This window comes from Loxodonta africana, chromosome 13, assembly GCF_030014295.1.
Source record: "Loxodonta africana isolate mLoxAfr1 chromosome 13, mLoxAfr1.hap2, whole genome shotgun sequence".
Taxonomy (NCBI): domain Eukaryota; kingdom Metazoa; phylum Chordata; class Mammalia; order Proboscidea; family Elephantidae; genus Loxodonta; species Loxodonta africana.
In genome coordinates this window covers 47,180,838-47,195,692 of record NC_087354.1, presented here as the reverse complement: position 1 = coordinate 47,195,692, position 14,855 = coordinate 47,180,838, and the positions used below count along the sequence as shown (strand labels likewise).

The 14,855-nt window shown below is 50.6% G+C and overlaps 1 protein-coding gene across 1 annotated transcript in view; it reads left to right on the top strand.

Moving 5' to 3' along the window:
• The window catches only part of CORO2B (coronin 2B), a 173,100-nt gene that overhangs the window by 135,585 nt on the left and 22,660 nt on the right, over positions 1-14,855 (top strand). The window contains exon 3 of the mRNA XM_064267337.1: positions 5,178-5,294. Within this exon, the coding sequence (XP_064123407.1) occupies positions 5,178-5,294 (117 nt within the window). The remainder of the gene's footprint in view (positions 1-5,177; positions 5,295-14,855) is intronic.

Sequence of the window (14,855 nt, the reverse complement as noted above, 5' to 3'; positions counted from 1 at the left end):
TTTAGCTGTTTCTGCTTGTACTTACCTCCAAATTTCTTAATTACATGCTTTTACTGCCATGTCTTGATTTCTTGAAATCTTAGACCTTGTCTATTGACTTCCTATTACGGAAGGTGTCAGGAGCTAGCTTTCTTCCAGCTCTCTCCCTTCTCTTGCTGTGCACGCACGCACACGTGCACACACACACACACACACACACACACACATATTTTCTCTACCTCTGTCCTCCCAGTATTTTATAGCACAACTCTTGTTTAAATAAATATTCGGTTTCAAATTAGGATGAAAGGCAATGGGGAACCCAGGGAGGAAATGGAGAGAGTGCTGACACATTATGGGGAATGAGAACCAGACCATGAAACATTTCACATGCAAACTATTGAACGGGAATCCAGTTTGCTTTGTAAACTTTCACCTAAGGCACACACACACAAGAAGTATTGCTTACTGCTTAAAAAAAGTATTGGTCACCTTTGGAAGATACTAAACCAAACCAAAAAAACAACTGCAATAGAGTCGACCCTGACTCAGAGCGACCCCACAGGGTTTCCAAGGCTGTAAATCTCTACAGAAGCCAACTACCACATCCTTCACCCAAGAAGACACCGATGGTTTCGAATCACCCAACCTTTTGGTTAGCAGTCCAGCACTTTAACCACTGCACCACCAGGGCTCTTACTAGGGAATCTATTTTGAAAACTAATAAGCAAAGGTAAAGAATTAAAAAAAAAAATAGAGTTTACATTATTAAATAAAAAAAAACCAAACCCGTTGCTGTCGATTCCGATTTATAGTGACTCTGTAGGACAGAGTAGAACTGCCCCACCGGGTTTCCAAGGAACGGCTGGTGGACTTGAACTGCTGACCTTTTGGTTAGCAGCTGAGCTCTTAACCACTACACCACCGGGGTTCCTTATGTTATTACAAGTATGTAAATATTGTACATAGTTCATTGTGTACTGTGTTTATACTAGATTTCTTACACAGCTTTTTTCTGGAGTTAAGGATTGCGTTGTTTTATTTGCTTGATTTTTCTGTAGAACACTGTTTTCAGACTTTTCTTTTTAGCAATGAAACTCTTCTTTCAAGCAAAATTTTACATGGGACCCTACTGTATAGTGCAACAGGAAAATCAGAGCTGCCTGATTGAAAGGAGGTCCTTCGTTTCAGGGCTGCTGGGTATAGCCAAGCAGGCTGTGCACTGCACAGCCTTAGAAGTCGCCGTTCATATAAACAGCAGTTTGATTCAGTCCTGGAAATCTTTTTCTGCCCTGTTGGGAAATGCACCTCTTGTGTAGAGAGAGTCCACCTGGAAGTGCACATGACATCAGGATCATTCTCTGTCACAATGGTGTGGTGGCAGCGGCATCTGACCTCCTCCAGCTTCACAAGGGGGAAGGAGAATCAAGACAAACAGCCCAACGCTGAGGCAGAGCTCAGACAAGCCTCCTCTCTCTGTCATCTTCACCAGTTCTGACACGAACCATTCCTCCCACAGCACTCTCTACTTCTCTGTGAGATTCGATAATTCATTGCAATGGCCACACAGAACTCCCAGACAATATTCATGATTATGGGGTTCATTAGGGAAGTCTAAAACCTGTAGCTGTCAAGTTGATTCCAACTCGCAGCGACCCTATAGGACAGAGTAGAACTGCCCCACAGGGTTTCCAAGGAGCATCCAGTGGACTCGAACTGCTGACCTTTGGGTTAACAGCCCAGCTCTTAACCACCATGTCACCAGGGTTATTAAGGAAGTAACAGTTTACAATTCAGGTTCTGGAATTCTCAGGACAGCCTTTTCTCAGCCATGCCTGCAGGCACACCTCTCTGGTCCCTCAGCTTTTGCCCTGCTCTGGCAAGTATTACCAAGCTTTTTTAGTTCTGCCTACAAGTGGCCTGGAAACCTTGGTGGTGCAGTGGTTAAGTGCTATGGCTGCTAACCAAGAGGTCGGCAGTTTGAAACCACCAGGTGCTCCTTGGAAACTATGGTGCAGTTCTCTGTCCTATAGGGTCGCTATGAGTTGACTTGATGGCAATGGGTTTGGTTTTGGTATGAGTGGCCCAAGGTACCCGCCAATAAGCCTCAGCCCAAAAGCACTTGGCTCTAGCTCCACCAAGTGCCTGGAGAAACCCTACTCTACCAGTCTGAAGGCACTCAGCTTTCTTGCTCTGTGGGCTGGGAAACCCACTATGCCATCTCCTGCCAGTCTCTCCTGCTGCTGTTTCTCTGCCACTGCTTCTCGCCATCTTCAGTGATACAGCTCTTACTCATTCTCTCTTGGTCTTCTGGTTCCAGGAACTTCTCAGCACAGGGATCCCAGGTCCTTTTTTGCACAGTCCCACCCAGTTACAAGACCATGTCAAGAAAGGCCACACAAAAGCGATCCATCACACCATACTCTGCATTAAAAAGTCTTGATCCCTTCCCCACTGCAGGCCACTGGTATCCTCCTCATTCAAAATAGGTTCCAGGGTTGTTGCTTAACCTGTCCCTCCAGCGCATCACCCACAGGGTGCTGGCCAGAAGCTGCTGTTAGCTGATGACCACCTATTGACTGATTTGCTGCCTCTCAGATCTGCCTGGGCTGGGCACCAAAGGTTTAATGCAGACAGAGTTGTTCAGGGAATGCTTAAATGCAGCCTTTGGGGTCAGATGTAAGGAATAGCTCTGTGAGACAGTAAGTGAGCTCTGGAAGCAGACAGTGTAGGGCCTCCCTGCTCATGGAAGTCGGAGCTGCCCGGCAGTGAGCAGTGGGGTACAAAAAGATCAGCTTTGGGGGTTACATCTATGTGGGAATCCTAGCTTTGTTTTCAGCCTTGGGCAAGTTGCTTAACCTCTCTGGGCTTTAATTTTCTCATACTTAATTTACAGGATCGTTATGAGAGTTAAAGGAGGTAATGTGGGGCCCTAATCTGTGTAACCCTAATAAATCCCAGGGCCACATGTGGCTCAGTCTCTGCTTCGAGTCTCATATGAAAAAAAGTAGTCCAGCCACCCAAAAGTAATTGAAAAAGGTATTCCAATTCTCATTGCATCCGCCACAGAATGTCAAAGGGGAGCTTGGTCATAACTGATGGCAACAGTCCCCAAACTCCTTTCCTCCAGCCTCCAATTTCCCCACAACATACAGCGTCAGGGAAGTTCTTCTGAAGCTTCTTCTATCAGGCTTTTCTGTTTTAATTTTATTGTTTTAGGTGAAAGTTTACAGTGCAAATTAGTTTCTCATTCAAATATTTATACACAAATTGTTTTCGTGACATTGGTTGTGATCCCTGCAATGTGTCAGCACTCTCTCCCTTTCCCTTTCCACCCTGGGTCTTCTCAGGCTTTTTTCATCTTTTTCTTTCTCTGCTCCATTCATACCTTCCATACCACTACCATTTTCTCCGGACCCATTTTCCTCTACCCATCCCACCATGGCTGTAGAATAAAAGATCAAAAGATCTGGAAATAAGATGATAAAATCGCAGGCAGGAAGTGGGTGGGAAAGAGGTTGAGGGCAGGACTCACAGTCTGAGATAGTTCTGTGTCATCACACTAGTGAAACATTAGATATATGCAGAAGACACTTGGCACAAACTGATTCTCTTCCTCCTTATTCAGATGAGGCACCTAATTTAGTGCAGATGAGGTATGACCTGCCCAAGGGACCTCCCTCACTTTTCTTACTATCTACCCACTATTAGCAGACGGGCAGTGGCTGGAAAAAACCTCCTTGCCTTCTTTCCTCCAACCCCCCGCCCCCTGCAAAAAAAAGCTAGTGTTAACAAAGCCTGTGGGGTGAAGACACAACATCTGCCTACAATTCCCCTTTCCTTTCCTGCCACCTTTGTAGCCTCTAAGCAGGGAACTGTTCCCCTTGCCCCAACACACATGTCCTTTGTTATTTCCTTTTGTAGACTCCTTTCCCTTCCCAGGATGCCTTTCGGGTCATGTACTGCACACCTACTGTGTGCCAGGCCTGTCAGGGACAAAGAAGACACAATTGTGTCCTCAGCTGCTCACAGACAACTAGGAACAGACTGTGATTTCATGTGGCTGTGTTATAATAGAGGGAAACGCAGAATTCTGTGATGTACGGAGGAAAAGCACTTCATCCATTGAGAGATCAGGGAAGGCTTCCTGGAGGAGGTTTCATCTAACCTGTATGATAATAACTACTGTCGTATATTGAGCATTTACTGTGGTGATAGTCTCCACATTAAGCACTTTGTCAAGCACATTAGCTCATTTCATATTCACGACAATGCTAAGAGGTAGGTGTTAATATCCTCATTTTGAAAATGAAGAAACTGAGGCTCAGAGAAGGTTGTTGACCTTCTCAAGGCCACAGAGCTAAAAAGTGGCAGAGCTGTGATTCAGACACAGGCCTGTGTGACTCCAAAGACTATGCATCCAATGACGGGGCACTGCGTACAGGTGTTCAAGTTGCACACTCCACAAGAATGTCACGTCGGGGGGGCACCACTTACTTCATAGACAGACGCAGAATCCGCTTTGCTGACTCCTGGAAGCCATTGCCATTGAGTCAATTCCCACTCGTAGCGACCCTATAGGACAGGGTAGAACTGCCCCACAGGGTTTCCGAGAGGCAGCTGGTAGATTTGAACTGCTGACCTTTTGGTGAGCAGCCGAGCTCTTTACCACTGCACCACCAGGTAGGAAAGAGGCCACCTCCTGATCCAAACATGACCTGTCACCTGACCTGGAGAGCAATGTGGGGCATGGGCACTGGGGGCAGTATCTGCACCCAGTCTCTGGGGTGTGTGTGAATGTGGGAGAATGTGGGCACTGTTTGGTGCCAGGGCTGCTGCCCCCAGGGCTTTGGTTGTTAGGTAGGCAGTACTATATTAACTAACTTCTTTACCTGAGGAGGGGCCACCTTGTCCTCATTTTTACGGTGCCATATGGACCAGCAGGAGCCCTGCCCTGCCACTCAGCTGTGTGGACTCCCCCTTCACACAGTCCATTCCTTCTACCACCAGACAGTGTGGGGAGGATGGAGCCACAGAGCAGTTTGGCCCAGCCTGATGTGGGGACCCAAAGAAGAATAAGACACTGGCAGATCTTTGAGGACCTGCCAGCCCAGTTGAGAAGCCCAGGAAAAAAGCTCTTTTCTGAGAGCCACCCCAGAGCCATCAAAACCAATACCTTCTTTCTCTCTCCTCCGCAGACGGGCAGGATTGAGCCCAACTACCCCAAGGTCTGCGGTCACCAGGGCAATGTGCTGGACATCAAGTGGAACCCCTTCATTGACAACATCATTGCCTCCTGCTCAGAAGACACCTCGGTGCGTAGGAGGGGTGCTCTCTGGGGAGGGTGGGCTTCTCCTGTCTCCTCCAGGAAGCCTTCCTTATTGCACTCCCCTCCTGCTCCGCTCTCTGCCCTTTTTCCTTTCTCTTTGTCTTTCTCCCAGCTAGCCCAGGTAGGGAGGAAGGGAATTCGGAGAAAGACTGAGAGAGCAAATCCATGGAGTAGTCTGATAAATCTCATGTGTTTGGCTTGATTGAGTTTGGAGGTGTTGATTTTGCAGGTGAGAATTAAACAAAAAAAATTAGCTGTGTGGTTCAGCACGTGTCTGTGCCCTTGAAAGGAGAAGGGCAGGAAGGAGAATGTGGAAAAGGAGAAAAAGAGCTCCCACTCCTTGCAGGAGGACATGGTAGATGTATCATCTGGTTGTGTTCTTTGTGAGCTGTGGTTTCTAGGAAAGGACCCTAGGCTAAGAGAGTTGTTGCAACTTGTCCAAGGACAGACAGTGGCAGCCCAGTTTGAATTCCATGTGGCCCACCACTCAATGGGAAGCGAGAAGAAACAAGAGAAGGGAAATAAGAATGAGAGGGCACAGAGGAGATCAAGAGGAAAGGAAGAGAAAATGGATAGAAGTGATGGAGATAGGAGAAGAGGAAAAAGAATCCGGGGAGAGTGAAATTTGAAGCTGCTTTCTGGCAACCTTCTCTTTGGACTCTGATGGCTTTCACAGGTGGAGGGAGCATCCAGTGTGCTAGCAATGGCCATCATGTTTCTGGAGAGGGGCCCCTGCTGTTCCCTACACTGCCCCTGAGCAGCGTGAACACACCAGCTTGGAAGCAAGAGGGGGTTTCAGAGCTGCAGCTGAGCTGGTGAAGAGGGCCCCCCCAAGCCTTGGTGTTCCCAGGCCACACGCATCTATCTAGTGATCACTGACATAGACCTCCAGGATGCTGGAGCTGGAAGGGACCTCAGAGCTTGTGTTATCTTGATGTCTTCCTGGACTGGACTGTGAACTCCTGAGGACAGGGACCATGGTCTATTTGGCTCTAAACCTCTGCATTCAGCACAGAGCCAGCCATCTAGTAAGTGCTTAGTAGATGTTGGATAGGGTGGATGGATGGACGGATGGACGGATGGATGGACAGACATCTAAATGGACAGATAAGTGGATGAGTGAGTTGATAGGTTGGTGAATGAGGGAGTGGGTGGGTGGGTGCATGGATGGACGGATGGACGGACGGACAGATGGACAGGCACCTAAATGGACAGATAAGTGGATGAGTGAGTTGATAGTTTGGTGGATGAATGAGTGGGTGGGTGGGCAGGCGGATGGGTGGGCAGGTGGATGGGCGGGTGGATGGGCGGGTGGATGGATGGATGGAAGGATGGATGGATGGATGGATGGATGGATGGATGGATGGATGGATGGATGGATGGATGGATGGATGGATGGGTGGGTGGGTGGGTGGGTAAATAGATTATTGGATTGTTGGATGGATGGCTACATTGATGGGTAGAGAGATGACTAGATGGTTGAATGATGGATAGATGGATCAGTGAGTAGAAGGAAGGATGACTGGATGAGTGGATGACTAGATGATGAGTGAGTTGATAGGTGAACAAATGGAGAGATATACAAATGGATGAATAAATGAATATAATCCCACTAATCACATTAAGGAGTCTTCTTTATTTAAGGAAGTTGGGAGTGAGGTCACCTGGCACAGTACTTGGTACATGGAAGCGTGGTAGAGAGAGGCTAAGAGAGTAGAGTGGGCTTGACCAGTTCCTGATGGTCAAAATCCTAAGGATTCCTTAGAGCGGCCATAGTGATGGGCAGTGCAGGTAAGAACAGAGAGAGCTAAAACTTGTGGTGAACAGGGTCCATCAGGTTTAATTACTTTCTTCAGCAGCCCCACAGCCAAAGTGGGGGACAGCAATCAAGGGTCAGGACACAGACAGACCAGAGCTACAGAGGATGGGCCTGAGTTGATAGAGCCCAGGACAGGTGATGACACACGGGGAGAGCAGTGAGATCACCAGGTGCTTCCTGGGCTGGGAAGGAGGCAGATGGAGCTGGTGGGTGCTGGAGAGTTCTGTAGTTATTGAAGCATGAAATCAGCAGGAGACAGGGCAGGTGGCTGGTGGAGGTGCTTCCCATCCTTCACTTGTGGATGCAGGGAGCCCAAGAAGGAATGCCAGTGACCCACAACTGGCTCCGTCTGTGTCTGCAGAGGTGCTGAGCAACTTCCACCAGCCGGCAGAGAGCAGACGCCCCAGGAACTTAGGGCTGCCTCTTACCAAGCTCCTCCACCCACTGTGGACTGGGCACCTTACTTACGTTTAGCCTTCACGGCCACCCTATGATATCAGGGTTGGGGGCAGGTCACTTGACTGAGGCCACACTAAGTAGAGGAATGAGGACTTTACCCAGGGCTGCTGACTCCAAAGCCTGCACTCTTCCTGTCCACCATGTTTCACCATCACATGAATCAATGGGTAGTCGATGCTGGAAGCTTCAGGCTCCTCCTGCCTGAACCGCTTTGCCCTTACCGGGGAACCTGCTGGGGAGAAGGGCAATGCCATCTTGATGTGGGGAGGAGGAAATTGGGCCAGGCTGGGCTCTCGGAGTTCCTGGCTGTCCGGGCTTCTGCCTGAACCGGGCCAAGGGCCTTGATGGCCCTGCCTGGCTATGGCTCAGCACCTCATTCTACCTGACAGCCAGGTGCTTCATGCTCTGGGACACCAGCTAATAAGCAAGACATCCACAGTGTGTTCAAAAAAAGCACACGGTGCCACCCCTGGCCGCATGAGCCAAACGACTCTTCTCAGTTTCACACACACTGATTAAGTGGTCACCATGTGCCCGAAGTCCTCCCAGCTGCTGGGGTTCAAAGAGCTGGACTGTGGAACCCACTGGACCTGGGATTGAATCTCAGCTGCACCACTTAGCAGCTGGGTGACAAGGGCATGTTACTTAACCTCTCTGAGCCTCAGACATGCTCATCTTGGAAACAGGAACGATGCTAATCCTTCCTTAGGCCGATGAAAGGAGGTCTGTGCCTAGCACTGTCCTTGTCCCCTCGTATTGTTGTCGTTAGTTGGCTCTGACTCATGGTGACCCTGTGTACAACAGAACAAAATGTTGCCCAGTCCTGTGCCATGTCCAGTATCTTTGATATGTTTGAGCCCATTGTTGAGGCTAGTGTGTCAGTCCATCTCATTGAGGGTTTCCCTCGTTTTTGCTGACCCTCTACTTTATCAGCTGTGTCCTTTTCTAGCAATTGGGCTTTCTTCATGATGTATCCAAAGTCAGCCCCTGCTAACCTCAGTTGTGCCCTGGAAGCACCCTCAGCCTAGTAGAGAGACGGAGTCACACCCCACTCACCAAAATGCAAAGCAGAATGAGATCTCTGTATTCCTGGAGGGTCGAGAAAAGAGCTGTGTGCCCAGGAAAGAGGAAGGGATTAATTTTGACCTAGGTGCAGTGAGGGATAGAAGGGGTGGAGAAAGCTTCAGAGGGAGAGATACCTGAGCGGCACTTTGGAGGAGAGGCAGGACTTGGACCACAGAAAAGGATTAAAGGGACCCCAGGAAGACACATGGTGCAAGCAGAGGTGTGGAGGGAGTGTGTGCAGTGTGTTTGGAAAGCCAGACGTCATCAGCCAAGCTGGGGCCCCGGGTGTGGTCAGTGAGAGGAGAGGAGGCTAGGGGGTTGAGGCCAGAGGGAGAAGGCTTGGACACCAGGGTGAGCAGCTGAACTTGAGGGGACATCTGTGCTTCCCCAGCTACCCAAGCTTAAGCCGGGACCCCTCAAGTGGAAGACTGTGTGGAGACCGCGTGCCCCAGGGACCAGAGAAGGGGAGCTTGCAGGCTGGATGGGGTCATTCACGCAGGCCTTATGGAGGGAGTGGGGCTGAGCTGGCTGCAGGGCTTATGGGACATGAATCAGCTAGAGAAAGGAGAACACCCAGCAAGGGAAGGGAGTGGCTGAAGGACAGGGAGGGTGGGGCTGCCCCGGCTGCCCTAATGAGAAGCAGGTTAAGTCTCCTGATCAGAGGGGACTAAGCTCTGGCTCCAGCTGCCAGGCCAGCTGCCCTGAAGCAGCAGCTCAGAACCCCAGTCCTGCGCATCAGGTCTCTGCCCCTCCCCAGCCTGGCCCCTGCAGCTGGAGCTCAGCCCTTCATAGAGAAGGACCCACTGAGGCCTGAGGGAACCTGCTTGGCCCAGGTCACACAGTTCATCCCTGGCATAGACAGGGGCCTGAACCCAGGTCTCCTGACTCCCAGCTAGTGCTCTGCACACATCACAGCAGCCCTGGTTTCGCTGGCGGGGGAGGAGGGGGAAGAGTAACAGGCGCTGGTCGTGAAGGGGCTGACTGTTCAACTCCACCAAACACTCAATGTTTACATCACAATGTCTCCTCTGTGCAAAACCCCTGTGCCATACTGAGGCCACATAGAAGGGGCATCCCAGCCTGGGCCTGGGTGGGAATAGAGACATACAGGAAATGAAGCCCGCGGCTCAAAGATGTGGACTGGGGACACTCGTCACAGCTACTAGGGTTGTTCTGTTGGCCTTCCTGCCTCCATCAAAGTGCCTGAGGCACAGGCAGCCAACACTCCCTTGGCCCGCTCCAGCCCAAATGGCCAACTTAGGACGTCCAGAGCCAGGGACTGTCAGGGCTATAGCTGGTCAGTCGGCACCCCTGCTGTGTTCCATATCTGTGCTACAGGGCAGGGGTGGGAGAGAACCATGCCAGAGGGGCCTCATTTCACAGGTGAGGCAGCAGAGCCCCAGGGAGAAGCTGTTCCCTGCAGGTCTGGCACTATTTCTCCCAGTAGCGCATGCCTACCCCACACCCCTACCCCTCCACTGCCCTTTCCTCACCTCCCAGAACACTGAGGGCACACAGACGGGATTTAGAGACATCCCCCCGCCCCAGTCAGCTCCTTTTCTATATTCCCTAGCCCTGAAAAATCTCCAGAGAAATCAATCCCCGGCTCCCTCAGGCTCAGCCTCCCCGCCCCCAGCCCCATCCCCCAGAGCCTGAGGAAGTCCTCCAGAGTCTAACCTCCATCCCTCAGGGGATCCAGTTGAACATACCCAAGCCCTTTCCCAAGCGGCTCCCATCCTGAGGGAGGGGCGGGGGCTGTAACTCTCCCTGGCATCTGGCAGAATCCAGTTCTTTCCGCCACTGGGTGATGTCACCTATTGTTGAAGGGCTGTGCTTTTTATAGCTCCTGCCGCAGCTAGAGAGGGCGGCTGGCGGGCGGCAGGGAAGGGCGCTATCGGTTTCCAAGCTGGCCGCCGCCGCCACCTCCTCCTCGTGCTCCCAGCCCTCCTCCTAGGGCCTGCCGCTGCAGAGGAAGAGCGGTTTTTGACGTCTCGAGGAGAGGGAGAAAGTGATCCCGAGAGAGAGGGAGGAGGCAGAGCGAGGCAAGCCCCTCTCCATGGCAGGCCTAGCTCAACATCTTTCCTTTGCCTTCTATGCAAGCTCCTCCACCCAGCGGCTCCTCTCCCTGCCTGGAGTGATGCTGCCCCCCCGCCCCAAGGAGCTGGGGGTGGGTTGGGGCAGGATGTCAGCCCTGCTGGAAGCGGCCGGAAGCCACCCACCGCCCTGTCTCCCCCACACGCTCCAGAACCAATACCTCATGGAGCTGGAAGGGAGCATTGCACTCCTCTTAGAGATGAGAGGTACCCGCAGAGGCTGGCAACTTGACTGAGGCCTCCCAGAAAGGACCTGGCAGCCGCAGAAGAAGTGGCAGTGTGGTTCAGTGGTTGAGCAGCCAGGCTCAGGCTTCCACAGACCTCAGTTCAAAACCCAGCCCTGTCGGCTTCCAGCTCTGTGGTCTTGGGCACTTTCTTTAGGTCTCTGGGCATCCATTGCCTGTCTGTAAAATAGGGATCATGTTGCAGTTGTCATGACAACTAATGGACATAGAAAGGTTTCAGGGGTACCAACTGCCCCATAAACATTAACTTTTATTTTCTTATCTGTATTTTACAAGTGGGGACAAAGGGTTAAATAACTTGCCCCAGTGAGGGGCGGAGTCCCAGAGAGCTGGGAGTCCAGACCAGGCTCCAGGCCAGTGCCCTTCCCACTGTGTCTCATTCTTTGGTCACAAGTCCCCAAACAGGCCCCTCCATTGCTGGATTCCAGAACAGACTTACCTGAATGCTGAATTGACAGCAAAATCCAGGAGAGAAATTCCTCACCCAGCTCCCCCTTTCCCACGTGTGTGGCCCACCAGTAGCCAGAGTAAGGGTTGGTCATACCCCCAGGCTGGGGGAGGTTCACTGCTAAACCTGCTGATGGTGGGGAGGCTTTTCGACTTCTAGGGTTCTTCCACTGTTCCTGGTTGGAGCCGACTGACCATCAGTGGAAGGCCTGGCAGGTTGTCTGTGCCCCAAGACCTATGGAAAACTTGTGTATAATCTTAGGGGAAGGGAAAGACAACATACACTACAGGGGAAGTCAGCACAACTGGACTAAACCAAAAGCTAAGAAGTTTCCTGAACACAACCAAATGCTTCGAGGCACAGAGTAGCAAGGGTGGTGGTGTGGGGACCATGGTTTCGGGGGACATCTAGGTCAATTGGCATAACAAAGTTTATTAAGAAAATGTTCCTCATCCCACTTTGGTGAGTGGTATCTGGGGTCTTAAAAGCTTGTGAGTGGCCTTCTAAGATGCATCGATTGGTCCCAGCCCACCTGGAGCAAAGGAGAATGAAGAACACCAAAGACAAAAGGAAAATATTAGCCCAAGAGACAAAGGGGCCACATAAAACAGAGACTCCATCAGCCTGAGACCAGAAGAAATAGATGGTGCCCAGCTACCACCAATGACCACCTTGACAGGGAACACAACAGAGAGTCCCTGACAGAGTACGAGAAAAGCGTGATGCAGAACTCAAATTCAAGTAAAAGGACCAGACTTAATGGTCTGACTGAGACTAGAGAAACCCTCAAAGACACGGTCCCGAGACTCTCTGTTAACCCAGAACTAAAACCATTCCTGAAGCCCACTCTCAGGCAAAGATTAGAAAAATAAAACATAAAATAATATTCGTGAGGAGTGCGCTTTTCAGTTCAAGCAGATACACGAGACTAAGTGGGTGGCTCCTGTCCTGAGGCAGGATGAGAAGGCAGGAAGGGACAGGAGATGGTTGGATGGACACAGGAAACCAGGGTTGGAAAGGGGGAGTGTGCTGTCATGTTATAGGGATAGCAACTAGGGTCATATAACAATATGTGTATACATTTTTGTATGACAAATTAACTTGAGCTGTAAACTTTCAGCTAAAGCACAATAAAATAAATAAACTTGTATATAAGCTTTAATTAATATTAAGTAAGCATCCTTAGGAAACCCTGGTGGTGTAGTGGTTAAGTGCTATGGCTGCTAGCCAAGAGGTCAGCAGTTCAAATCTGCCAGGCTTTCCTTGGAAACTCTATGGGGCAGTTCTACTCTGTCCTATAGGGTCGCTATGAGTCAGAATCGACTCGACGACAGTGGGTTTGGTTTGGTTTTGAAGTATTGTTAAGTGCTTGGTAATCTGCTAGGTAGTTTATTTATCTTACCTTTATTTAGTCTTTATAACAACTCTGTTGTACAGGTGTAATTAGTCTTTCAGAGGAAAACACTGAGGCTCAGCGAGGCTAAGTAACTTGGCTCAAGTCTCACAAACAGTAAGGTCACAGCGTGGATTTAAACTGCGCTTATCAGGCTCTTGCTTTGTTGCCCAGCTGCTCCCTCCCCCATGCACAGAGACACTTGGTTTTGTAGCTTTATTCCTGGACCTTATCAGCTGCTTTGCCTTGGCCTTGACTGCATGTATCTACTGCTCCCCCACAAGTTGTGAGCTCCTTGAGACCAAGGACTGTCCCCACACAGAGGCATAAAGAGGAGCATTAGGGGTTAGGGAGCATTTGCCCCGGGTGCAAGTCCAACGGGGGCCTCCAGATGAGGTCAGCCTGTTAATCACGCCCCTTCTGGCTACACCTCTGTCCCCACAGTGTCTAACCTGTGTGATGCAGGGAAGGGCTGAGCATATTTTGTTGGATTGAATGTAACTGAGCTAAACAAGGTTCTGGCCTGGGCACCTATAAAGGGGACAGTCCCAGGCACAGCTGGCTTACAGGGGAGAGTCTTTTGCCACTTCTCCCCCCCACTTCCTTCCAGAAATCCGGTTTGGCAGACCGGATTTGATTGAGTTTCCTGTTGAATTGAAGTAACCTCCCAGAGCAACCTCTGGGCAGATCCGTAGGGCTCCTCCCACTCTCCATCCACTCTTTGTTTCCAATAAATCCCTTTATTACTTAGGGGTTGGAGTCCCTTTTCCCAGCTCTTTTGGCCCACTCTGAACTCCAGCTCCTCCCCTGAGCTCCTGTGGCACATAGTGCCAACTGTTTGCTGTAACCATGGATAAAGTAGAACCCAATCTCCTCCCCCAAGCATTGTATTCAGTGACATCAAAGGCAGAGAAGTGTGTCTAATACACACACGTCAAAGTGCAAATGGGAAAACAGAGGCCCAGGGAGCAAAGGTGGCTGCTCAAATGGGAATAAGGCAGAGTACCTCTCTCCCTCTCTGTGGGACACTCTTTCATTCAGGTGAACACGAAGCCCTGCCTGGCCCTACATTTCACAGTTATCTGTGAATGCGGCTCTTTTGACTGCCACCTGCAGCCCTTGGCTCCCTTGGGCTGGGATTAGTCCAGGGGCCAGAGCCAGGACACCTGCACTCCCTCATCACCTTGACTTAGCCCCTTGGTTCCCAGGCAGAGCTGTCACCCTCAATGAATCAGCTCATGTGTCAAGAAGGCTTTAGACTCACAAGGACTTTCTGAAGCCTAGCATATTTTAACCCCCACACTTCTAAAAGGTATATAAGTATATATTCATTTTCTAGACAAGGGGCCTGAGTTTGAGAGAGGTTAACGGGCTTGTTCAGTCACCCAACAAGTAAGTGGGGATTACAGTCTGGGAGGAGCCTCATTCCACAGTCTCCTGCGTGTGCGTACCTTAACCTGGCACAGGGGTAACCTGGGGATACCTCAGTCAGCTGGGCTGCTCAGAACAATTAGGCTGTTCTGGGCAAGGACCGTTTTCTGAAACTCTGGGCCCAAGCAGGGCTTCTTTGGGAACTTGGTGACAAGGCGTGACACACACAGCTTCTGGCCTTATCTGCTGTCCTGTCAGCCTGCTGCCCTCCGCCAGGCTCACCCGCTTCCGGTTTCCCTGCCCACTATGCCCAAACTCACAAGTGCTGCTCATGTTTCTGTCTCTTCACCCCTCCCCGGGTGTCCAACTTCAACCTGTCATTTCAAACTGAGTGCCAGCCTCCCCTCTTCTAACTCTGCTCCTTCCAGACCCTCCTACTCCATCACCCCCAAGACAGGATTCAAGACTTCCTAGCCTCTGTGCTCCATGGGTTCTCTGCCCTGTCTGCCCACACTGTGCGTCGCTCCAGGGCAAGCACTGGGTGAGCTCACCACAGCACCCATTGGTGCATGGTTCATAAGAGGCCCTCAGGAAGTGATGGTGGAATAAATAAATGAGGCTTAATTTCTCTCCCAAAGATTTTTCTTAAAGACT